Source organism: Harpia harpyja, chromosome 2, assembly GCF_026419915.1.
Source record: "Harpia harpyja isolate bHarHar1 chromosome 2, bHarHar1 primary haplotype, whole genome shotgun sequence".
In the NCBI taxonomy this organism is placed as follows: Eukaryota; Metazoa; Chordata; class Aves; order Accipitriformes; family Accipitridae; genus Harpia; species Harpia harpyja.
In genome coordinates this window covers 34,866,505-34,893,130 of record NC_068941.1, presented here as the reverse complement: position 1 = coordinate 34,893,130, position 26,626 = coordinate 34,866,505, and the positions used below count along the sequence as shown (strand labels likewise).

The window sequence follows — 26,626 nt, the reverse complement described above, 5'->3', positions numbered from 1 at the left end:
ATGCTTTAGAATAATAAGAACATACCTCATTTTGTATAGACTTCCTTCAGCATTCCCAGTGAAGTCAACTGGCATAGCTGGGGACTTTGCACCCATAAAGCCTGCAGTAACGAAGACATGCAGTAACCTTAGTCTAGATTCCCAGCTAATGTTAAGTCGGCACAGCTCCTATCACCTCTGTGGATCTACCTCATTCACATAAGCTGAGATTCTGTCCACCTTGCTTCTGAAAGGCAAACACGAATGCTTGATCTCTTTCCACCCGCAAGCGTTCACCATCTCTAGATTGCTAAACTTTCTGTGATTTAGATTTTTAAAGGAAGTCTGTGGTGCATGATCTGTAAGAAATGTTAGCAGCAAAGAATAGAGTCAGCCATGCACTGAATGAAATACTGGCTTCTACTGAATCAGGAGGTGAAATTCATATATTGCGTGTGTTTTCTTTTAAAAACTATATACTAAAACAAATCACTCCATTGTCTGCTCTGTAGAATTTGGATTCTTTCTGTGTAGACATGGTTTGATGTGTTGCTGTCAAGAAAGAATTTTGCTGATCTGGAAGCAGACTGTTTACAGTAATATGGAGCATAGAATGATCATAACCATCAGAAAAGGCAAAAAACAAGGAATTGCTTTGTCAGAGAATATGATTCTGAGGTTCTGCAGCTTTTTTTAATTCATCTTAAAAAAAATCTCTGAGATTAACTGTGCATTGCAAAATGAAATTTAATTTTGTGTTTAATATGTCAGAATTCCTTACGTTATAATTTGAGACTTTTTACAAACAGGGGTCATTTTCTCCACCCCCACCCCCACCACCCCCACAAATGGGCTAGAGTAAGAAACAGCTTATCTTGTAGCTGCTTGATAATAATGGGTGTAAAGACAAAAATAATTGAAGTTTGCAGAAAAATCCACAGGAGGAAATTGGACGAAGGAGAGCTCTGGTAGGTGAATCTGTATGCATTTTTCCCAGAGAAATGCAGTTGTGTCACCTCCCTGTGCTCACTGCAGAAGGGTGAGCAAGTTCCCTCCCCCTGGGTTTTAGGCTGCTCTCTGACCAACACACAAATGTCGCATACTTGTCTGCAGTCCACAGCCATCTACCTCGAGGTCGTAGCCATAGTTATGAAAGCTGTATATTTGCTCTGATATTTTTGCTAAGTTTCTGTCATATTCAGCAACTTTGGAATTCAAGGGTATTTTGTGGGGTTTTTTTAAATGACGACTTGCAGAGGAACGTTCTCTGAAATCTCATTCTTCCCCTATGTACAAGTGGTACTGAAAGTTACGCTAAAGGTGCAAGGGAGGCATATTAGCTTTCCTGACCAACAGAAATTCTCAGTGCAAATACTGTAGAAAAATGACAGTATTAAACACCAGCTCCAGTGGCATCATTAGATTTGGTATATTACTGAGTTTTATTATTTTTTGAACAATAAAAAACAGCTGAATGTTACAAGCTCAAGTTACTTTCTATTTTGGAACAAAAACCTATCTTGTGAAAAAGAAAACAATTATTGGTTTCAAGAGTTTTGTTCTAAAAGCACAATGTTTTACTATCATAATTCAAAGAACATAGTAATTAGAAGTGAACTACTTATGTGTGGAAAAAGATCTGTGAGACAATGCATACAACTTCATCCATTTATGATTTTTTTGGCTCAGATATTTTAAATTTAAGCCTTAATCAATGGCAAGCTAAACTAACAGAGAAAAATATGATAGCTTAACATATGCTTTGCAGCTTGGAATCTATTTTTTAAAAAAACTTGTCAAAAGGATGAGTAAAGCACTTATGCACTGGAGAAAAGTATTCTGAAAGATCGTACGCTTACATTTCTGGAAAGAAGTAGTAAATTCTTTATTTTTTATCTCACACCCAAAAATACGGGTATGTACTATTTGATTTTGGGAACAATAGGTTAATTGTATTGCATAGGGAAATACAACAGAAACCAATATAGGCCATCATTTTATATCAACATATACAGATTTATACCTGTTAAGAGCCCTATCATAAATATTGTACCTATCAAAAAAGTACAGTTATCCTAAGATCCTCAAATAGAGGTCCACAAGAAAGGACTGCCCGAGAAAAAGAAAACAAGAAGGAAACAGAGGTTTTCTTTTAAACCACAGGCCTTCTGGGACATAATTATTGCAGTAACAAAAAAAAAAATGTTATTGCTAGTCCAGACATGCTGCGTTTCAGATACAAGAGGTTATAGCAGAGATAAATAACCCAGTTTTGACAGATAAGAAATCTGAAAATCTGCTGAGAACATTATTTTTGGCTCTGATATACTCAGTGTAAGAGGCTGAAAATGCCCACTAATCCGAGCCTTCAGCACCTGGCTCTGAAAAATGTCTGACATGTAATTGAAGTGCAAAGGCTAGCACATGCATTTGAAACATTTTTTTACATATACTTTTTGGGAGGCTAAGAGTATGAGTTTACAAGTTTGCGTGTAAAAATGATTAACTAAAATCACAGCAATAAAGATAAGCTTAAGTAAGAGGGCAGGGCCCCAATTTTGAAAGGGATTTAGAAATTTTGAAAAGCTCTTACAGTTCAAAAAAGAAGGTTTAAAATAATGCACTTTACCTTGAAGAGTGGTTGGCTAAGATGCCCTATTTTCTATTTGTTGAGGTATGCTAAGACCTGGCAACTCAAGGAACCATCAAATGACACATGAAAATTTTAAATTCATGTTTGAAACCGGAAATTTCAGCATTATTCTAAGGCTCCTTTGGTGTGTAATTTTTCTCCCCATAATGAATGCAGTTTCTTTATGCTATTTTGTTTTGTCCCCAAACATATTTTGGCTATATACTGTAGCCATGTTTTGGTTTGTTTTGAATATACTCACTGTGTTGTATCAGAGAAAGTACCATTATGTTACAAACTTCCTGGGCAACTGCTACTAAGCCTCTGCCATCACTTCCTGCTGTTTCAGCTTTATGGTGTTGAGGTCATGAGCTCAGCCCTCCTACCTAAAGCTTCTGTTCAGGTTTTCTCTTGGAAGTCACCAGTGGGTTTTCTGAAACGTGTTGGTTCCTATTTGATGGCGTCGCAGAGGAGGATGTGTTAGCATCTGGAGTGCTTAAGAAAATGTTGGATTTCTGCAGACACTGCAGATTTCTCACATTCCTTCATCAGTGAGGAAACTTTCCATCCAATGCCCTGAATCTTCTGTAGGCACTTGCTTTCAAAGGCATCTAGTTTCCTGTCTTTAATGTTTTGGTGGATTTCCAGCTCTCACAACCATATGTTAACACAGAGGTTATACTTGAGTTGGAAATTCTTCATTTTATTCCGTTTTTTATAGCTGTGGCTTCCATATGTTGTTGAATTTAGTTAGTACGTGTGCTCTTCCTATACTTGATGTTCCTTTTTCTGATCTTCACTGGCCATAGAAGATGGAACAATTCCTCTACTGGAGCAGAAAAATCATGGAGAATTTAGAGATAGTGTTTTGTAATTGTTAAATTCAGGGCTTAACTGAAAAAAAAATCTGCTTCTCTGAAATTTTTAAATGTATTATTGTTGCTATTATTGCCTTTGATTTATGAAAAAATTGAGAGCTTTACCTATTTTTATCTTTCATTTTTGGACATTTTTGACAGTTCAGTGTACATACTCTTATTTATTCATTGCAGAGTCAGGTAAGTGTCTATCTGCTTAACTTTTAGCACGAGAGTGCTATCTGATTTCAGTGAAATCTTGTACCTCTTTAGTACACACAGGATTAAGCAATAGTCATTTCATCTTTTGTTTTTGTGATCCTCTCACACATTAGTATGAAAGTAAAAGACGTGCTACCCTCACACGCCAAACAGAAAAAATTAAGTTGTAGAACCTTTTGTACTAGCAAGAGTTATTCTAAGGTATAAACATTACCTGAAATCACTTGCATTTATTCCCATTGGCTAGACATTTTAAGCTTACTCCTTTCCCTTTGTGATGGGTTAACCCTGGCTGGACACCAGGTGCCCACCAAAGCCGTTCTATCACTCCCCCTCCTCCTCAGCTGGACAGGGGAGAGAAGATATAACAAAGAGCTTGTGGGTCGAGATAAGGACAGGAGAGATCACTCACCAATTACTGTCACAGGCAAAACAGACTCAGCTTGGGGAAAATTAACTCAATTTATTACAAATCAACCAGAGTAGGGTAATGAGAAATAAAACCAAATCTCAGAACACCTTCCCTCCACCCCTCCTTTCTTCCCGGGCACAACTTCACTCCCGGATTCTCTACCAACCCCCCAGCGGCACAGGGGGATGGGGATGGGGATGGGGTTTACGGTCAGTTCATCACACGTTATTTTCTGCCGCTTCAGCCTCCTCAGGGGGAGGACTCATCACACTCTTCCCCTGCTCCAGCGTGGGGTCCCACCCACGGGAGACAGTCCTCCACGAACTTCTCCAACGTGGGTCCTTCCCACAGGCTGCAGTTCTTCCCAAACTGCTCCAGCATGGGTCCTTTCCACGGTCTGCAGTCCTTCAGGCACAGACTGCTCCAGCGTGGGTCCCCCACGGGGTCACAAGTCCTGCCAGAGAACCTGCTCCATGGGCTCCTCTCTCCACAGGTCCGCAGGTCCTGCCAGGAGCCTGCTCCAGCGCGGGATTCCCACGGGGTCACAGCCTCCTTCGGGAACCCACCTGCTCCGGCATGGGGTCCTCCATGGGCTGCAGGTGGATATCTGCTCCACCGTGGACCTCCATGGGCTGCAGGGGGACAGCCTGCCTCACCATGGTCTTCCCCACGGGCTGCAGGGGAATCTCTGCTCCGGTGCCTGGAGCATCTCCTCCCCCTCCTTCTTCACTGACCTGGGGGTCTGCAGGGTTGTTTCTCTTACATGTTCTCACTCCTTTCTCCGGCTGCTGTTTCCATCCGTCCCAACTTTTTTTTTTCCCTTCTTAAAAATGTTATCACAGAGGCGTTACCACTATCGCTGATTGGCTCGGCCTTGGCCGGCGGTGGGTCCGTCTTAGAGCCGGCTGGTATGGGCTCTCTCGAACACAGCGGAAGCTTCCAGCAGCTTCTTACAGAAGCCACCCCTGTAACCCCCGCCCCCCCGCTACCAAAACCTTGCCACACAAAGCCAATACACCCTTTCTGAAGCATGGAGAAAAAACTTCACATTTCACAGCTTGTTCAAGCAAACCTGTCCTTAAACATCACCAAACTAAACTTTCTCTGTTTTGAAGAGACTGTTTGAGCAGAATAAGAGTAAAATTTAAAATGTAAAAATGACTGAGGTGACAGTCATTTCATATGCATTCTGACCAAGTAACTGTGAATGCTTGCACAGCATTATAGCTTAAAATAAAACAATAACTGTCTATAGGCCCTATTCTGACCCTCACATGTAAGATTAACTTTTGGCTACTGTTATTTCATATAAATAAACAAAAGAGCACTCAGCATCCCCGCAGATTTAATACACATCACTAACAAGTAAGGTGTAACAACACAAGCCAGTGCACAAGTACATCAAGGTAGCATAGCACAAGCAAGTGGATAGACAATGCTTCCAATTGGATCAGTGGCCTATAAAACCAATGGATAACTAGTAGAATTAAGTCCAATGACAAACAGCATTTCCCTGCTCTCTTATTCCTCTTTAATCTTTAGCATCTCCCTTTCTTCTTAGCAGCAGTCTGTCTTCCAGGTGGATTTTTGATCCTCCTCAGGTCTACCCTCCCAATGATCCCTAGTATACCTTACGCACCTGTGATCGTAGGAGAAGGAGGCTGGCTACCCATGGTTGTATGCTCAGACACAGCAGACACATGCCCGCATGTTAGTCCTGATATGTAAGTGTCCCAGCCTGAACATTCAAACAAGCAACAGACATTTATGGTGTATATCCATGAAAAGGAAATATGCAGATGAAAGCTAGAACATCCTTCTCCAAAAAGACAAAACCAAAACAGTATTATTGCCAATTGTCTACTGAAATCTATAGTTATCTGCCGAGATTAAAGTATTCTTTAGGAAGATGTTGGCCTTAGCCCATGACAAAGATTTTACAACTTCATTATTCCTGGTATGTCTTGGAAACTGCAAAAATATTGAGTAGCACTGTACCCAGAGTACCTTGTACAACTCGTTTTCTTTGCGTATTGGAAACGAACTGGTGTCTGTTTAGCAACTGCTAAATCTTGACCCAGCTTCTTTGGACTTCAGTGGTGCAGGGATAATGTATTTAATGTCTACTCAAACCGAGGGAGGGAGAGGGAATAGAAATGAAAAAGGAAGAAATGAAACTAAGTGGATGAGTAACAAGGAACAAAGTAGTACCTAGGATTTTTTTAGAGGAAGGAGAGAAATGGGAGAAGGGAGGAATAAGATTTAAAGATAAAATTTTTGAAAGAAAACAACAAGCTAAATGCAGGTACCTAAGCGGTGATCGATGCCATATCTTCATAATTCCCAACAGCTGCTTACACTCAGAATCTCTTGATTTAGCTCAGTATGTTACTGTAGCACACATTTAGAGCACAGAGTAAAATTAGTGAAAGGAATAGAAAGATCCTAATTCTGCCAACATTTACATATATTCTTACCTTTAAGCACATAGATTCTAACGTTCTGGTAGTCGCACTGAGCTCAAGAGGTGTATTTCTGTGTATAACACTATATATATGGCAAAGCATTTGCATGTTCAGAGCCAAAGTATGTACAGCCTCTTTTAGCAATTACTTTGTTTTGGGTCACCATCAGTCTTTATGACTTTATCAGTTCTTTTATGATGCTAGGTGTCAAGGAAAGTGTTCTTCCTTCAAAGGTGTATTTCCAGTTTATTTCTTAGCACGCTGTCTTTGCTGAGTGTCATATAAACCTGGGGGGTTTTGATGGGGAGTATAAAGCTATAAAATTAAAGGAAAAAGCATGACATATGCATTTAGCTTTTGCCATTGAATTATGTTTTACAACATCTATATTAGTAGAAATTAATATAACATTTAACATAATTGGGAATATTTTGCATGATCAAAAATCATTTTGATTGGCTTGTATGCATAAAATCAAGTCTTACACTCACATAAATCATGATAATGGATTACAAAGGGAAAATTTTTGACAGGATCATTTTCATATGGAGAGATAGTTTTGATGAGAAAATGAAGATAGTACATAAAACCCTGAAGAAGGTTTTATATTCTGCTGCTAGGGAAGGCTTAGACCTGCTTTTGCACTAGTGAGGATGGAAACCATCTTAGTGCAGATGCAGTTTCTACCAGCTAAAACATTCCTTTGCTACAATACCTTGCACCACATCCCTCTGAAAGTAACATTACCAACAAAACAAGACTCTTATTATTTTTGTAGCTTTTGGCTGTATAGCTGCATCAGCAGTAAGGGTTTGCTGGTAGGAAGCTGTCAAACCAAAACCCCACATCTTGGACCAGCGTACTCATACAAGCAAGAATTTCTAGTCTGCCTGTGATGCAGATAATCTTTTGTAGCAGAGCCAAAGGTTCAAACTGAATTGGGCCAGCTCAGCCAGTTAAGCTCACTGCAGTCCATTAAGTTTACCTGAGAAGATCTCTAGTCAAATGCCTTTCTGAAAGTTGGGGATCCTGATGGATATTTTGTAAGAGGTAATTTTGGCTCAAATACTGTGTTATAAAGCATTCCTTCTTTTTGCTGAAGAAGAATGTTTGTTGCATCTTAGCTTATAAAGCTGTTGCCTTTTCATGGCACTGTATACCCATAATCCAGAAATGTTTCATCATAAGTGCTGTATATAATATATTATTACAGTATACCTATTTAATTGGAACATACTAAATCAAGGGGACTGCTTTTTATTGGACTGTCTCCTACCCAGTAAACTGGCATATCCTAATGATACTGAATGGTAATCACTGCTGCTCAGTGAGATTATGTTTTACATAAATTCCTCTTAATAGTGATGTATTTAGTTAGTGCCAGATAGTTAAATGATGTTTATCCAAGTGTTAAATTCCAAGTGCTATTCATTGAATACACAGTGTGCCAAATAAAGATTAAATATTGTCTTTTTTTTCTTCACAGAAGGTATCAGTGAACAGCAGTTCCAGATAATAGAATTGACAAATTTCTTTTTAGATTGCATTTTTGAAATACAATACGAAAGCAAAGGAAAAGGCTTGCCTTTTGAAATGCAATACAGAAGCAAAGGAAAAGGCCTGCTTTTTATGAAAAATTGTATTTAGAGATCATGTAATTCACAACTTCAGGTCTGAAATTTCATTCTTAGTTTTGTCCCAGTCCCTTATGACTTACAAACATGATCTTTTTTAGATTAGCTTTTCCTTAAGCTACTTCGGTGGCAAAACTTCTTAAAAACATCAGTAGCTAGAAAATTCCTATGTATGTAGATGTACTTGTCCAATAAGCACTGGGCAGAATTTTACAGCAGGCATTTTGAGCTTGCTTGAGAGCACTCTTAAAAGATTGCTTAAAGGGAATGTGAAACATTTCCTGCCTGTATAATGCACAGCTTTTAAATCTGATTTGATTTTTAAATTAAATTGAATTTGGAAAAAGGATTTTACACTATGGACCTAGTATTTCTGTTATACAGATTGAAAAACTAAAGCATGAGGATACTTAAGGCTTTACCCAGGGTCCAGTAGTAAGTCCAGTTAGTACAAATAGCAGAGGAGGCAAATTAAAATGTCCACGCAGGCTGAGTGTAAAACATGAAGGTGCTAGTGGATGGCATTTGTACTAGAGATGCCAGACAACGAACTTGGCAGCTGAGGCACTAATATGAAACTCTTTCAGCAACTGTGCTACCAAAGTGGTTACCTCCTGCAGAGGGTGAGTCAGGAAGGGGGAGCGGGGGAACTAACAGCTCAGATAAACCCACCGAACTATGTATCACGGCTCTAAACCAGATCCAGTTCAGGAACTCAGGGGTTCTGAGCTGCCTAACTTTAATATTCTGCCTTGTGCTGTGACATGTCTGTGGAAGTACTGATGTGCATATTTCTTCATTGAAGGCAAAGCTGGCATGTATTTTTATTAAATTACTTCACTGGTACCTGCAACAGGCTATTCAAGGGGTGGGTCTCATCCTGAAATTCACTTTTATTCTCTGGATTTAGCTTTTGGAGAATTTAATCAGTGGAAATCATGCAGCTAGTTGGTTGGTGAATCTGTCTCTCCATCTGTCCTGTCTTCCTTGTTAGAGCTGAGATTTTAATTACAAACATCTGTGCACTATCTCTGTTTCTTCATTAAAAACAGGAATTGAAGTTGCCCTGTTGTTGCTGGCAGAGACAGAACAGAGCAAACACCATGATGGAAGCATTCGCACAGCTAAAGGAGAATCCTCCCTCCCTGCCTCCTAGGGGTCTAGTTTGAAGGATAGATGAGCAAGCAGATTGTATTTGTGGGGATTTCCCCATGTGAGGAGGAGCATGCCAAAAGGAAGTTATATTTATACATTTATTTCTATATATAAATTATTATTAGAGGAATTTTTTGTTTCTGTAAAAACAACTCTTGATAATCGGAACCGTCTTTTTTGCTAAGGTATGTTAAGCAAAAGCCTCGTTATAAGTGGTGCATTCTTTGTTGCATGAGAGCACATCATTTGTTTCACTGAGGTTCTTTACAACCCACTTTTTGTGCTCTTGTAGTCGGACTAAAATCTCCATTTTGTGGTTTGGAAAATACAGTAGGAGGCTAGAGAGAGAGAGACAATGCTTCTTGAGGGAGGCCGTATAAGGAGACGGCATCAATACTTGCTCTTGGTCATGTGAACCTTTTTTACTGTGGTGGTTAGGAGGGTGTGCCAGTTAGAAAGATATCCCTTGCTCCCTTCATTCTCCTCCCGTCTGCCGTCTGAAAGAGCAGATGGAAGGTTCCTTTCATGATATACGTGGCTCATCGTTATTTATTCATGTGTTCATCTTTCTCTTTCTGATGAGTGTACATGTAGGAGGGACATTATAAAGCCAAGGTAATTTTCTGCAGTAGTTTCAGGAGGTTTATAAAACATCTTTGCAGCTAGAAATACATACATTTTTCAAAAGAGTACATTGCAAACACAGTTGGCTTAATAAAGAGGACACTCACAAAGCTGCTTATTTACAATTCTGTGGTGTGCCTCATTTCTCATGTAAAGCTCCACAACATGGGAATTATTGCAGTGCTAGCCTTCACTACTGTTGGGTTACATCTAATAGTGTAACTTAAACTCATTGTGCATAGAGAACAGGAACGGTGAACCTATAGTTTGCTTCTGCTAGCAAGGGCATAGTAGCACTTCTGACAGATATGCCTTGCCTTTCCCTTCCCTTCCCCCTCCCTGCCTTTTCTTTCTACTTGAAGGTGGACGAAATGATGCAGAGAGGAGAAGAGGGTGAAATAGAGAGGAGCGAAATTTCACAGGAAATAGAGCTGAGAGGGGAGAGAGTGTAGAATTTAATTTGAGACACTCATTGGATTTTTTTCCTATAGTGATTTCTGCTACTTAATTAAGCAGTCTGATAGGCACGGTGCTCAGCTCTCCAGCTCTGATCTATGGCATTGAAGAATTTCCTGGCCACACCCTTTATTATTCTGACTTCAGGCACTGCAAAAACCATGAAAAGCAAGGATATTGGCATTTTAATCACCCAGCTATGACATTAATAAGATTTGGGCACTATGTGATCTAACATACCCTTTGTCTTGATATCTAGTGATATAAAGAGACATCTAAAGCTGCAGGTTTAACCTTAGAGGTTTTTTCCCAAAATTATGCTGCTGTGGCACATCACTGGATTATATTGTGTGCAAAAGGGCTGTTTCTAAAGCAGCATTATTACAGTCCTACAGTTTCTTTGCTTTAAGATGGGGGCAGTGGGTGCTCTATGGGTGGGTTGCTGTGTGCAGACTGAAAATCAGGCTTTAAAAGAAAGCATTTGAAATCTGGATATCCCATTTAGCAAAAGGATTTTGAGGTGTGGCAACCTAATATCAGGCTACCTAGATTGTTAGGTTTCCTTAAGACACAAATTGAACAGATTTGAAAGGGGGTGCAGTTCTGCTAAAGGAGTTAAAATGGTAAGCATAAGCCAGCTTTTTGGCATGTGATTAATGTTGGCTCTGATTTCCTTTTTCTCCATTATTGAAAGCATGGGAGGAGATTATGTGGTGGAGATTTTGCCTAGATCTTTCTTGCTCCTAGAGAAACATTTGGTTTTACTTGCTCCAACTACAGCTGACGCTACATTGAAATAGGAATTCAGAAGATGACAACTGAAATAAGTTTCCAAAATAATTTAGCCTCTAATAATTTACTAGGAAGCCCAGAATGAAGCAAGCATGCAGCAGATTCATATCCTTACAAATAAACAAATAATACCTCTTCCATGCATACACATGGAGACAGGAAGCCAGGCAGGCCTTCTCCAGCCTCTGAAGAGAGCAAATAAAGGCAAGAATTGAGGGTTGCCTGTGCTAAAGCCATTAGCAATTTCTAACACTTGCAGCAAAACCCAAACTATTTCTCCTAGGGCCAGGCAGTGGTAGGGGTACCAGACCTTTGGCAACATCGGTGTGTGATCTTCCAGTCTTAGGTTCTGCAGAAGGAAAACCAAATCATGGTTTTTATAATCAAAGTGAAAATACTGCTACCATAAACATGACCCTTCATCGTCCTCTCCAAAAGAATAATGCCACACACACTTTTTCCTTTATTTCTGTCCCTGCGTATGTCCCTTTGCCTTTTATGCAGGACTTGTGTTATATGAAGCTGAGCAAAAAAGAGACAGAAGTGCATGGGCCTTAATGGGTGGGCAGTCTAAATCCATGCTTCCTAAAGTCCCTGCCCTAACAACCATGCCACTCTCCAGTTGCAAGGGGAAAAAACAAAGGAGAAGAAAAGCTTGGCTTGATTTAGGGCAGGTATTTGCTTTTCAATGCTATCTGCAGCTGGAGTCCTTTACTACCACAGGTATACCTTCAGTGCATCCTGCAGAACAGGGTCTAGAACTGCACATATACATGTGCACAGAGTCACACACAAGACTCTTAGCTCATGTTTTGCAAGTAGCCATGAAGTAATTGTCCCATTTGGGCACTTCTAAGAAACAGCCACTGCTTATATACTTACAGTTGTGCTGAAATAATCTTCAAAACCTCTGACTTGGTATTTTCTTTGCAAGCCATGTATTTCAACACTTGCTACCTGAGCTGAGTGTACAGTTGACTCCTCAGACAAGTGAAGGGTGGCTGAAGATCTTCGTTTGGACTTCCCAATTTCCACAGGGCAGCCCTGTGCATTAATTGCCTATTAAGCCCTCCTCCTTTAAAAGAATATAAAAAATACTGAGCAAAAATGCTAGACTTAAGAAGACAGTTTTAGGTTTATATATAAGACATCCTGTTCCAATTAAAATATCCTTGTCTAAGCATTTCAAAAGCCCACCAAAAAGGTTGATTTTCTATAGCTAAAATATCTGCCAGTTACATATGTCTTAAGAAATTAATTTGTATATTTCAGCACATTCTTGTTTTCCCCACCGTCTTTATTAGAACTTTAATGTGATGAACTTAGAATCCCTGGGAAAAAATTATTTATTCTGCAGATACAAAACAGGACAATTTAGAGTAACGTGCATGAGATTGTAACAGTAATTTTATTGGCACATTCCCTTACGATGCCTTATTGGAGGACGTACTATAAACTACCTGCAAGGATTTAATGTCATAATGTCATATCTTTATTTTGACACTGGATTAATTTGTATATTACACCAAGTGTAAATTGTAAATGTTTTGCAGAGGAAGAGCAGGGCTTAGGTAGACTTGGAGTAGACAAGCTGAAGCACCCCATGGCATTTTTTACACCCAAGGCAATTACTGGCAAAAATGCCTCAGAGAGCACTGTAGGCTGCATAGTCAGTAGCTATTCTGCCTGATGCCAGATTAATGTGCTTTTCCCCTCAAACATTTATGCTTGAGCACTTACTCAGGGTAGAGTGGAGGTAGGAGTATCCCTGCCCAGTGGTAGGAGAGCTAGCCTTGCTGCTGGTCAAATTAATCTGGCTTCCTTCTTTTGTGACTAGCAAAAGTTTGATATTGGTACTCAGCCTGGGTAACAAGAACCAGTGGGATATTGGTTTGAAGGGCAGAGTATATGTAGGTGTGCCTCCTGTACTGCTTAAGAGTAAGAAAAAAGTCAATGGTCTGTTTTCATCTATGCGATCCCAGCTAGCTGATTTCCCGATTTCCAACAGGTCTGTTAAGGCCTCTGCTTTTATTGGTGCTCACTTGCTTATCTTAATAAAATAAATCAGTGCATATCTGCTACACACAACTGGCCTGGAGAAGCATTTAATTTTATTTTCCCACTTCTTGCAGGGTATGTTTTATTCTATTTATGTAATTGATGCTTTGCACAGTAATGAGTCCATCAAACTACAGATCATAAAAGTAAGACTGGATACGCTGTATCTCAGCAGCATGGCAGGAGAAAATACATTAATGTCTCCTGCCTACTAATTGTGGCTAACATTATAGAGGTTCATAAATATCTACATTTCCAATTTTGAATTCTGTACTTTCAGTTTTGAACTTAAGGGAGAAGGACGATCTCTTCTTTAATAGACAGCTAAGATGTCTGTACCACTGTTTAGTCCTGACATGATTTTCTCTGAAATCAAACTTTTCTTTCATCTACATATATATCCATGGGAGAATATATCTACTAAGTATATGCTATATGTCAGAACTTACAAAAGCTTCCAAATAAACCATAAGCTCCTTTACATTATATCTTCTGAGAGGGTTTCTCAGTGCATTTCAAAAATTGCGGTTAACTAGATTGCAAACAGATTGTAATAATTAGCACTTATATTACACATGATATGTTGAAATTAATCAGTCTTCATTTTATACCTAATTTGTTTGTAATCAGATGTCATCACTGACGTATTGTAGATGAGTAGTCTTAGCCAAAGACCGACATCCCAAGATGGAATTGAATATAGAAATACAGAGGCATAACTGGAATCCAGACTTGAAGTTCTCTCCTTTTAGTCCCTTTTCCATCACCTAGACATCACTGGCTGCCAGCCGGCGAAGCATGTACATACTGTATGTGAGCCACAAAACCCACATGAATCACCTCTGCCAGGCTTGTGCTGGCTTTTGTTCAGGGTCTCTCCCGCACTTGGAGGCAGCAGGGGTTGTCCTGGAGCTGCCACAAGTCAAAAATCAATTGCAGGATTGGAGGAGAGGAGGAGGAGGAGAGAGGAGGTGGTGAGCCCTGTGACACATCATTACCAATTCAGAGGTGAAGCACAGCTAAACAGTGGTTGCAAACTGCTGCTCTAGAAGACTAGCTAGTTGTGGTGCACAAAATATGCATTTACTTGTTTTGGGGGAAAACAGAGAACGTTGTCTTGAAAAAACTATTGGATGAGATTAAGGCTCCTCCTTTGCTGTTCAAAAGTATGTAATATCCCTCCCTTTACTCCCAGATTTGAAAGATACTATATAAAACCAAAATCCATTGATTACTACTGGCACTGCCCAGCCTGACTGTCTTGATAGCTCTTACACCAGAGTAAGGGTGCTTCTAAGAAACTGCAGAAAGTAGTGCTCAAAGGCCTGTCTTCTCAACTCTGAAATGTTTACATCTGTTTCTCACTGTTACTGGCAAGCTCTAGCGATTTTTTAAATTTTAACTTGCACTTACTGTAAAGCTTTTATTTTAAGTGATGTGAGGGGGTTTGTGCATGTTGTAGTGCTTAAGAATGCCTCTGTGAGACAGGGTTGTCTTAGAACAGAGTTACATTCAGATAGATTTGTTTTGCTCTGCAAAAGTCATCAATTAGAGCATCTCACAGCCATCTTTGGAGAATGCAAGTAACTTCCACTATGAATGGCTTAAGGAGTCATGCTACTTTCTAAAGTGATAGCTGCCATCTAATCATACTGTATGTCACACTAATATTCGTCTCAAATGTGCCATTCTTTGAAAGCATTAGCAAAATATGTTTTAGCATCTAGTACCTTATCTTTCACTGCAGTTGAATCAATGTTAATTTTCGGTTTGTTATAGAGCTGTTGGCCAGCAATGCTAGGTGGAGCCCTGCTATGGAGCAGCTGCACAATTCCTCTCTACTACAGACAGAAAGAGGAAAGGTTTTGTCCCGAATCTTTGATCTCTACTACAAGAAACTCAGTGTTATTTTTCCCTTTCCCTTCTACTGAGACTATACTGGAGCTACTGGAGCTTAGCAGAGTAACATAGAAGATATTCAAGCTGAGCGTAAGAGTAGTCTAGACCAGGATCTGCTTAGCTCTCCCTCTTCTCCAGTTTCTGACTCCTACGCTGCATTAAGCTGTGCCCTCAGCTGTAAGGACTTCCCCCATCAATCCTTGAAAGTTTCCAATAATTCATCACTTCAGAGTACCATTCCTTGATTTTTACATAGTACTTTAGGCTGCTGCATATCACTCCATCACCTTTAGTCTTTCTACCAGTCTCTCCAGTAGTTTCCCTATGTATGTATATGTATCTGTATTTACTTATATAACACAGAGTCACCTTATAAAGATCAATTCATTAGGAATGGAAAAGTATTAAGTTCTGTGAGCACATCATATAAAATAAATATGATCACTGAAATAGCAGTTGACTTCTTATATGGGAAAATAATTACTTTAATAATTACCTTTGAGAAGACTTAACTTCCCTTCTGCTTTTCTTTCTTTTCTTCCCCAAAGCAAGCTGATGCACAAGTCATTTTTGTGTGATGTGTTTTTCAGATACGGAGACAAGTGAAAAAATCCAGAAAAGTGGAGTTCTTCAGGTGTTCGCGAGTCTGTTGACGCCACATTCTTCCTGCACAGCAAAAGTAGCTAACATCATAGCAGAAGTAGCCAGAAATGGTGAGGTTTTCTACAAGAACTTTTCTGCTGGAACATCTTCAGTTTTTCACCTCACTTGTCAGTATGTTTTACTTCATTTATGTTTTCATTTTGTAGATTAGACACCTTTCATATCCTTCCCTTTCACTCTTTTTGTTTTGTCAAATTTTCTCTACTTTTTAATACAATCAAAACAGCATTTGGCTGCTGGAATTTTTTTAGTCCTTACTTTCATGCTATTTACTTTTTAAGACAATCAATAGTACAACTTATTGGGCAGAAATAGCACGCCACTGGCTTTATGAAATGCATATAGAAAAAAAAGATGGGCATCACGTAGTGCACATAGTTACAACAGTAGTATGTATACAGGTGGCTAAGGGATAGTAGATTGTTTCTTTGGTCTGAGATTTGTGATAACATTATTACCATTATGAGGCCTTTGATACCACACCAAAACCAGTTACTCCTATCTAAAGAGCATTATACATGTTAAGAGTAAGAGCCCAAGAACCCAAATGAGAATCAGGGCTCCATTTTGGTATGTATTATACACATACAGTCATATAATGTAGGAGATAATCTAAAACTATTGAAATTTTTTTTTCTTTAGAATTGTCTGAAAGCTCACCCAATACCCTGCATACCTTGAGCTCAAAAAATGGCCTCATATCTGCAGGCAGGTGCTACTGGCAAACCCTGTGATGAGGATAGGGGAGGTTCGTGGCTGACTTTTCTCACTCCTTGACTTGTTGCTGTCCCAGCCAAAGAGGCACAGAATGCATTTTGCACTTTAGTTCCCCAGAGGCCAGGCAGAGAAAAATAGGATGCCTCTTAACTCCTGTCCACTTGCAGGCCTGGCAGCTGTACCTCTCTCCCTCTCTAAACTCTCATGCTGATGCCTCTTCAGAGAAGGGGCTACATTATTGCTGACTATTTCCACATTCCCTTTCCGCCTTTTCTTTGGAATTGTGATACTCCAGCTTCTTACCGCTAGCCCCTGTGTGACCTCCTCCACCCAATTCACTGATTTTGAGACAATGCTATATATGGATATTCAGAAACAACATTAACAAGAAAAGAAGATATACATGGTTAGTTTTTAAGTTTTAAAATTATTTAGATAAATAGCCAGTAAAAAATGTAAACATAGAAATTTAAAATTAGAAATGTTTCAGAATGATAGATTCATGCAACCATATCACATGCTTTTTCTGTACTTAATAAATTCATAATTATATTTAGAATATTGCAGTCAACTGTTTATCCTCACAGGTAGTCCTTCTACCTCCTACCTCAGAAGGGAGAAAGTTAAGAATAAAAGCAATGTTCACAATAGCTTAACTGACTACTATGCATTGTTTCCTGCAAGATTCTCTTTACAGAGCGTTTTAGCCAGTATCTTTCAAATCTGAATTAATACATGAAATCTCTGAATAGTTTCTAATGTATCCTTTTTCCTGCCAGCTTTTAAACTGCTTTTATGAGTACACTCTCCAGAAGAGCTGGCATTTTACCTGGTTCATCATACAAAATAGCCTTTGTCTTTTTCTTAAAGTTATTAGCAGATGTAACTGGGACCTCTAGCAGCCATGGTTAAAAGTTAAGGTATTCAGAAATTATTTAAGGTGCCCAGTGCTTTCAAGACTGGAATGAGCTGGGTGTTTCTCTTTGGATTCTAACTCTGTTGAAATAGTTGCTTAAGCAGGATAGCAGCAAATACCTTTGATTTTATTGTTTTCTTTGTCCTCTTACATAAGAATACAAGTGTTTCATGCTCATATTGCACCTTTTTTCAACAAGCTTCAGTGCACTTCGAGAAATTTATGTTATCAACATCCTACAGATAGCAGGCATTAAACCCAGGCAATTGAACTGATTTCCCTATGGTCATGCCATGCAGCACTGGCAGAATAGTGCCTCTGACTCTGAATCCGAGCTTTACTGATGAAAGAGCATCTTTTTCTTCCCCACTTCTTGTTTTCCTTTCCCATTCCCCTCATCTGGTCCTTCACACATACACACACGTAGTTACATCAAATCCCTCTACCTGCCTCAGTGGTTTTGTCATGTTTCATCTCCTCCTTTTCACCTTTTGGTCTGTTTCACCTCTCCAGCTCACATGACTTTTCCTCCTCCCAACATGATCTTGTGTTAGTCTTTCCCATTTTAAATATCCAAACACACAAAACTCCCTCTAGTCACTCTTGTGTCTCCAGCTACAGCCATTTCCCTTTCAGCTGTGGGCATACTGAAGGCTCAGATGCACTTGCTATGTGGAGTTTCTCTCCCCACTGTGGACCTTTTAAACCCTCTTGCAAGGTCTTTAGTCTCCTCTTCTTTGCTAGGATCTTCCCAATCTGTAATACTACAACACAATTACATTTCTCTTTTGAAATCTTGTCTTCCTTTGCTTTATGTTACTCTGTCCTCAATGGTTGTCCTCCTAACTTCTTAAGCGATTCTTCACTATTTCCTTCAAAGGATCTGCTTCATTTCCCAGCCAGGTTAGTGGAAACCTTCTAAATGACTCTGTTCTTGATTACCTTCTCTTTCTTCTATTACTTCTGTGTACTATCACCTGCAAATATAGTTGCAGTTGCCACATTTTTGTTACTGTTTCACAGATCTATTTTGCTACATATGGCACCATTTCTTTTACTTCTTGCCCTTACATGACCTTGATAAATGCAAGTTTGCTCAGCATATTGCCTAATTATTTTGTTGCTGAATGGGAGACTGAAAGCTTCTCCTCACTCCAAATGGAGGGAGGGTGGAGGAAAGGTTTCTTACTCCTTTTCACCACATGAGCAAGAACCTAAATGTACAACAGAACAGACTGAGACCTCCCAGTCTTTTAGGAGAGAACAAGTTCTGTTTCCTGTCACAGACTAGGAGAAAAAAAAATATTTAAAATCTGACTGATGATGCAGAGACTATGGTAAGCTAGTGGGTGTAAAAGAAAGTGATGTCGGGAGAAGCTGAGGAACAGAGAAGAGGTTTTGTAGGCAACTAAGAGAGGAAGAGGCTGAGAGGACAGAGAAGACAGAGGGAGGAACGTAATACATTTAGTAAATAAATATTGAGATGAAGATGGAAGTGGGTGATAAAGAAATAGGTAAAAAGTTACAAGGACATGGCAAGACCAATTTTAAAGAACAGATGTATCTGATACTTGTTCTGTTCATTAGGATGGATACTACCACCATTTATCACAGTGTAGCATCTGTGTACCCTCTTAAAATGTTACAGTATCTTAGGAAGGTGGGTCAATTCTGCTGACTACTATCTTCTGTTGGACCTGCACAACTGTATAGATGTTGCTGATTGTACTTCTTCCACTTGTTGATATATCAAAGTTTATCATCACGTGAGGATTGCTTACCTCTATGACAATTATTTCTTTAGCTAAAATAAAACTGCAAGATTAACTACAAAAGATTTTGTAGCTACAGAAACATCAAAGAACGTTGTAATAGGTGCAACAAAGGGAGTATTTAAGAAGATGTATTTGTATTTCAAACATTGTATGAAATCTTTGAGTTATTGGAATGAGGGGTTCTGTTGATCCAGAATCAGAAAAACTTTCTCATCTCTTTTTATGGGGATTGCACACCCTGGTTCATTCTGTCTCATAAATGACTAAGTAACACAAAGGTAAACTGATTTTGGAAGATCCAACATAGTCTAGGATCAGGAAGAGACGTAATTTGCAATTCACAACAAATGAAAAACGTATTGACCTTTTGCCTATTACAATGCTACGTCTCTGAAGGGTGCTTTGTAGTAAGCTATTAAGTAATGCTATCGGTGTATCAGGTGGTTGCTTCTGTAAACTTACCTTGTAAAGTGTGCAGCCCAGTGCCTGCCTAACTATAGCTCCTTCTGGAGACCAGTCCTTTATCTCTCTGACACCAGGATAATTCTCTGTCTATGACTTGCACAGATGTGAAATAATACTTTGGTTCTCTGTGACTGGGGGACATAGCAGGAAGGAAGGACAGAAAGGCAGAGAGCTTCCCACTGGATGGGTCCTCTAGCTGTCCTCCTGTGGTGGGCATCAGTTAGACTGTCGAAAGGTACAGGCATTTGGGTTTACATAATCTCTTTTGTATTTTCTTTTCCTTTCCTTACCTTCCAAATAAAGACCCTGTTACTTAGCTTTAATTCCCTTTTTTTTTTTTTTTTAAAAGCAAAAGCTTTTTAGGAGTTCTAATTAAGGGAACAGAGAGTAAAAAATACTGCTCATTTTGGAGTATGAATACTAGTTTTTAAGTCGTCTTTTATGTTATTTAGTAACTTTAATTTATGTTGAATTTGCTGGGGTGGAAAAAAAGGTTGTGAATTCACTGTTCTTTTCAGCACTTCTTTATACTGCTAAAAACATGCTCAGTCTGAGGTATGTTAAATTAGTTTTCATGAAAGTCAATTAAATACTCTTAATTCCTTCCAAATTAACGAATAATGGAAAGAACATAAGCCCCAGTCCCAACTTGGGCTTACTCTCTAGAAGCTTGCATGAGAACTTACATTGGTTGTCTATGCATATGTTTATTCTCACAAAAGGCCCAGTTGCAATGCCAGAGTAAGTAGAATGGATGAAACTGAAAATAGCCGGCTTGCTTTAACAGGCTTTGCATTATTTGCAGAATTTATGCGGAACCCATGTGTGGATGCTGGGTTGATCCCTCCTTTGGTGCAGCTGTTAAACTGCAAAGACCAGGAAGTATTGCTTCAAACAGGACGTGCCCTGGGCAATATATGCTACGATAGCCGTGAGTGTTGAAATATGCCATATTTTGTAGATGTTCTTGTAGGAGGGAGGGGGATGTTTTGGTGTTCTGTACATCGTGTACTGGGGCATCATTTTCCTCTTTTCTTGATTTTAATTTACCACATGACTCTTCTGATTGTATGAGACAATTGAATGCCACACTTGCATTATGCTTCTGTGACAGAAAGATTAAAAAAACTGTTTCAATATTGTGATACAACTGGGTATAAGAATAGAAAAGATTTATGATCCTGGGTTTGTTTTTTTTTTAAACATAATGAGCTAGGTTTTCAAGGAGCAGGTGCTACATACACAGAGGCCTCAATAGTTAATTTTTCCTCAGAATGTCTCAGAAGGGGACAGAGTCCGAAGGGAATATTCATATTCTACCAGTCTCAAAGCTCTGCAGAGCTACATATGTGGCTGAAATGATGCCTGACCTATGTTGCTGATTCTTAGAATTCTTATGTGGCCAATCAATTGCTCCAAGATTACAGATTGGTGGTTTTTGTAGTCAGGGGTTATACGGGGTGGAGGAAGTTGATTGGTGAGGGTTTTTAGCTTTTTGTGGGCACAATAAATTTTGCAGTGCCAAGCAATTGAGTTTTGAAATGCAATTGTGACTCCATGTGCTGATTACATGCATGGATATGTCATTTGCAAAACCAAACCAGTGGTTGCAGTGTTTTAAAAATGCAGCCTCATTATCCCTCACTTTAAATATTTTGATAAAAGCCAGTGCACGATAAATACGGTCCAGAAGCAGAGACACCAGGAACATCTTTCTGTGCACATGAAGGAATTAGAAGCCTATGGATGTCTGCAGATGGGAAGTGAGATGAAATTGTAAAAGCATTTTGTTTTCTTGAGATTTAGTGGCTTATTTCATAGGCAAAGAAATTTTCTTTGTGCTATGTGTTGCATTTACTAAAAGTTTTGCTGTTCTGAATATTGTCTGTTGAAAAAACTGTATTATTAGTAGCCTTTCTCCTTGCTACTTTTTTTCATCCTAATTTGGAAATTTACATTTTATATTGTTTTAAATTACCTTGCCTTTGACCTCAGGGAAGTTAATCAGATTTTCTATGCTGGCATTTTCATTTACAGATAACTACTTCTTGAGGATGTTAATGTATAATTCTTTCATCTAGGATTTTCTTTAAGGTGACCAATCAACTGAACAGCTGCTTCCCCATGGAAACTTCAAGTAGAAGCTGTTAAGCTTTCTATAACATAATTTATTTACTATATTTTATTTCAGGGTCATATGTGATATAAAGCTCACTCCCAGGTGGCACTGGTTTATTTCATATAAGTAAAATCTACATAACTATTCATGTCATTGTTGTTCAGCCCACATTTTTTCATGAAATACAATAAGGACACACAAAAATGGTTTTATAGTATCAGGTATTGTGGACTACTGCTGGCTTTTACAGTGCAGGATTTATCCAGTACAGAAAAGCTGTATTACACGCCTTGTGTTGCCCTTCTGTGGAGCAAAGCTGGCACTGATAAAATCTACAACAGGCAGTGATGTGTTCTGTATGCCATGTGTTGCTGTGCTCCTGTGGGAGGACAGTCACTACCTTCTCTGTGTAATTGAGTAAGATTAATGAATAAAGTGTAATAAAATGTCACAAAAATCAAGATTAGCATCTTGGATTTGAGTGGAAGAGGATTTTTACAGTGCTTATTTATCACATCCACCCTATCTGACTTTATTTTGTGTGTTATCTTAATGTGTAGTGGTTATGTAGTTGTGATGTACCCTATCCTAAATGCTTATTTAGGACAAATACTTTCAATATGTTTATTACTATAAAATTTAATATATTTTCATTTATGACTATCATTTTTCACCTAATAAAGAGCTTTAAAGTATAACAAAGACAAGGTGTGGAGGCCAATAGTTCTAATAATAAATGTTGTTATGTATTGATAGTCTTTTTCTTTTCAATTGAGACAAAAGCAGCTGTTACCCTTCTGATAATTGGGACTCATATAGGAACTTGAAATACATCAGTAACTATATTTTATCGTATACATGAGCATTGTTTCACTTCTACTGCCCATGTAATTGTAACATGCAGTAATGAGGAAGGTCTTTAAGTCCTAAATCAATGTTAGGCTGAAGCTATGAAATCAAGCCCATATTGAATGGCTCATAGAAACATTTCTATTTATTGAAAGCCCCAATTATTCTGTACTTCATCCCAGCAAGCATGCATCACCTTGCTTAGTGACGGTTTGTGCGAAAAGGAGTTAATCAGGTCTCTATTTTTGAGAGAACTCTGCATGGCGCAGGATAAAAGTTGTGGTACAAATTGCTTTTCCTACAGGGAAGGCCCCTTAAAAGTGGCCTTACAGAGGAAGAGGATTGCCTGAAATTTTTCTTGATTAAATGAAAATGGCAGTGGTTTCTCAGAGTTCACAGATCCCAGAGTTGCTGCATGAAGGCAAGACCATTTCCACATAAATTCAGGAGGGGCTACTCCTGGAACGCAGCTGCTGTGGAAAGGTAATTCATGGCTAAGTCCCAGTGCTGGAAGAGGTTTTGTACCTTCCACAAGGTAAAAGGGAGATTACACACTTGCTGGCGAGAGACCTTACTGAACAGATTCATGTCCTCACAGAAAACATGAAATGAAAACCTGTTGACTTACTGACAGATTTTCTTCTCTATTAAGTTTGAGATACACATGCACAGTGTTATTGTTTGGGTGCTTATCAGTGTTAGCCCCCTAAAATAATACTGAATCACCTGCTTGAGCATGGAAGAAAATACAGAGAATTAAACGCATTCCGTAAACAGTTAAAGAGGAAAAAATAGGTCAAATTTATCCCAAGCAGCCTTGAGAGCATCCTTTTTAAAGTATTTATGTTGTGAAGACATCTGCTTTATGTGAGTCTCTGAACATCAAGAATACAGGCAAATATAATTGCAAAGCAGAGTAGAAGGAAGCTTTGTTAGTACTGATGAGGCTTCTAGTTTCCCAGCCTTCCTCTTGCAGAGATGAAAGAAACAATTGAGGCAGCCAAAAAGATTTTAAGTCAGAAGCAATGAATTTAACTAATCACAGTATGCAGACTGTTCAATGCTGTCTTACAATTTAAGAACAGATACATTACTGCATGTTCCTGTACAGCCTGTAATTGTTCTATATGCTTTATCTAGTAAACGCCACATACACCTCAGCCCCCAAATTTTTGTCAAAGCGGAAAGTGCAAAGCAAAGAAATGGAGACATGATCTCTCCTCCTCTCCTTCCAGCTTTTTCCCCCACTGTATCTACAGCCTGTACCAAGTACAGCTGCTTGTACTTCTGTATCCCCAGACAACTGACTCCTCAGCCTAACTTAGGGAGAGAACTTTGTCTGAACTATATTACTAGATGCAAAGCTCCTAGCACACTCATTCCTTTTAACCACGAGTTACGTTTTTTCACTTATAATCAAAGCTAAATTCTTAGGCATTGTCCAGTCAGAGCATAAGACCTATCCTAGCTGCTTCACCAGTCTTTATCCATGAATCAAACTACAGCTACTTTTCTACTGTCTGTCTTTCCAGCCCCCCCTGCCATTCTCCCCAGTGCTGTTTCTTTAGTAAGTTTGTTCATTTAGGGCTGTTACAGATGTTACAGACTAATAGGGTATACCTCCAAAACTCTTCTAAGATCCCTCTGCACCTTGGTTCCACATGCAACATGAAGATTACATCTCCGTTGTTCGGGAAAGGTTATGTTTAACATAACATGGTTCGTGCTACAAAAAACAATGTCTTAAGTCAGAGCAGAATGGTTAATTCTGCTGTAGATAAAGCCTAAAAATTATTTGCTACCATCAGCTCTGGCAGTTGGAATATTAAGGTAAAGAACAGCGTTATCCAAATTGCAGCTTGTGATCACTTCACGAACAACCTGATGGCTAGTACACACCTCAGCTCTCTCTGCTGGCTTCTTTCCCAATAGACTGGGAAGACTCTGGTGACTTGAATCATGTGGCAGATTGAGTGCTTGCGGGACAGGGAGACTGAGACCACAGTTTTCAAGGTAGGCCTGCCTTCTTGTAAGACCCACATGAGAATGTGGGAGAAAGACAAAACCTGTCTGTAGCCAGGTCTCTGTCCTGCTCTGACACCCCACACATCAATGCAGTTTGTATAGATGAAAGATCAGGCCAACCAGATAAATTTTAGTCAAGAATTTTAATGGCAGATGATGCTATATTAAAATAGTAGTATTTTCTTAGCAGATAATAGGCTCACAATACTTTTTATCATTAAGTTTGTGATGCACATGCTATCTTAATCTCAGTGATCTTTCCACAGGTAGTTTGTTTGTTACACACTTCACTTTTGAATTTATTAACAAACTATTTTCCTGTGTTTTTATATAGCATTGAGCATGCTATAGAAGCTACCATAATTATACTATAAAAGTGATAATTATAAGAGGAAGTGAAAAGCTAGGATATTTAGAGCCTGATTCAGTAGCCATAGAGACTAGAGGGAGTCATTCTGATTAACTTCAATTGAGATTAGATTAGACTCTTACCCATTAGAAAATAATTCCTTTTTGCTATTTAGAGCATCCACGTATTCTGAAAACTATCAAAGGGAAATAAGCTCTTCATATACCTTGTAAAGGAAAAGAAAAATTTCCCATTCTGCCCTTCCATAATGTCCATATTAATGGTAGAGCTTGGAGACCTCCTTGGAGAATCTCAAAGCTATTGCTTTTTGCACCCATCCACAACCTTGTTTCTTCATGAAACCACCAGCCTGGGTATGTGTTCTCACCAACCATACTTCATGATATAAACAGCTATAGAATTGGAAAGAAACGAAAAACACCAATGCATTCTATAAAGTCTCTGACAGCTGCTTATCTACATTTTTCTGCAGGAAAGTTACTGGATCCTTTTCTCATTTCCCAAGCTGTGCATTTCTTTGTTATCTACCCAGTCTTACTTGTATTGGTGGCAAGACTCCTCGCTGAATTTCAGCAATGTGGCCTTTCACATAGACCCAGATGTCTGTTGATCCCAGCCTTAACACCAGACCATGAACATTATACCACTTCTTCTTAAAGAGACCTTACAGGTACTATAAATTCTATATACTCAGCTGCCCATCCTATAAGGATGTACAGACCTCTTGCAGAGATCTGCTAAGAAAGGTTAAGTATGAAAATGAGAAACTACTCAGTTGTACAGTTACATACATCTCCTCTCAGGAGATGAGGTTAATTTCAGGATCTAAAGCAGAAAACCAGATGTTTAAGAATTAAACATACTGGAAAGAAGTCAAATTCAGTTTTGTTAAAAAAAATGGCATAACCTTTTTCAGTACCATATGGAAAAACAGCAGAATCCTAGAACACAACTGGTGTTGATAATGGCACATTACTGGCTAATCATTTTTATGAAGGTCACCCTGATTCATGCAGCCAGGCAGCATCTTACCACAGTCTTTCACTTTTCATTGTACTAGATCCTACCAAATGCAAATGCCACCTACTAAGCTGTTTCCCAAGCAGTATCATGAAATTGAGACCAGAGGCTTTAACTTGTTGCTTGAAAACTGATTGTTTAGAACAGCTTGCGGAGAATTAAAATTCTAGTTTTAAATTGTACAGTAATAGTGTTTTACCTTTAGATCTGTCCTCTCTGATGCATGTCATAGTCTTAGAAAACTATAGCATTTTTAAATTAGAAGTCCTTGATAATGCAGTATTTTTTCCGAGCCTCTGCAGCACAAGCATTGCATCAGCTAGAAACTAAGCATACCATATGCATGCCAACACATACTTTCACAGTAATATTTAGTACTTATCAGCAATTAATCATGAATGTTCTTAGGAAGCTGTTAAACAATATTATTCTAATTTACTTATTTTATAGCTGGCCTAAATGGAATCTGAATGATGAGGAAGTCTTCCTAGAGCATCAGAAAGAGCCATTCGAGAGGTGACA

General features: G+C 38.9%; 1 protein-coding gene across 5 annotated transcripts in view; it reads left to right on the top strand.

Annotated features, from left to right (window-relative positions):
• Window positions 1-26,626, top strand: part of RAP1GDS1 (Rap1 GTPase-GDP dissociation stimulator 1) — a 106,095-nt gene that overhangs the window by 41,758 nt on the left and 37,711 nt on the right. For 3 of the 5 annotated variants that reach the window (XM_052775751.1, XM_052775740.1, XM_052775759.1), the window contains exons 3-4: window positions 15,776-15,898; window positions 20,527-20,652. In XM_052775751.1, coding sequence (XP_052631711.1) covers window positions 15,776-15,898; window positions 20,527-20,652 — 249 coding nt within the window. Of the gene's footprint in view, window positions 1-15,775; window positions 15,960-20,526; window positions 20,653-26,626 lie in introns of those variants that run through there. The other 2 variants (XM_052775776.1, XM_052775767.1) reach the window with 2 other exon arrangements.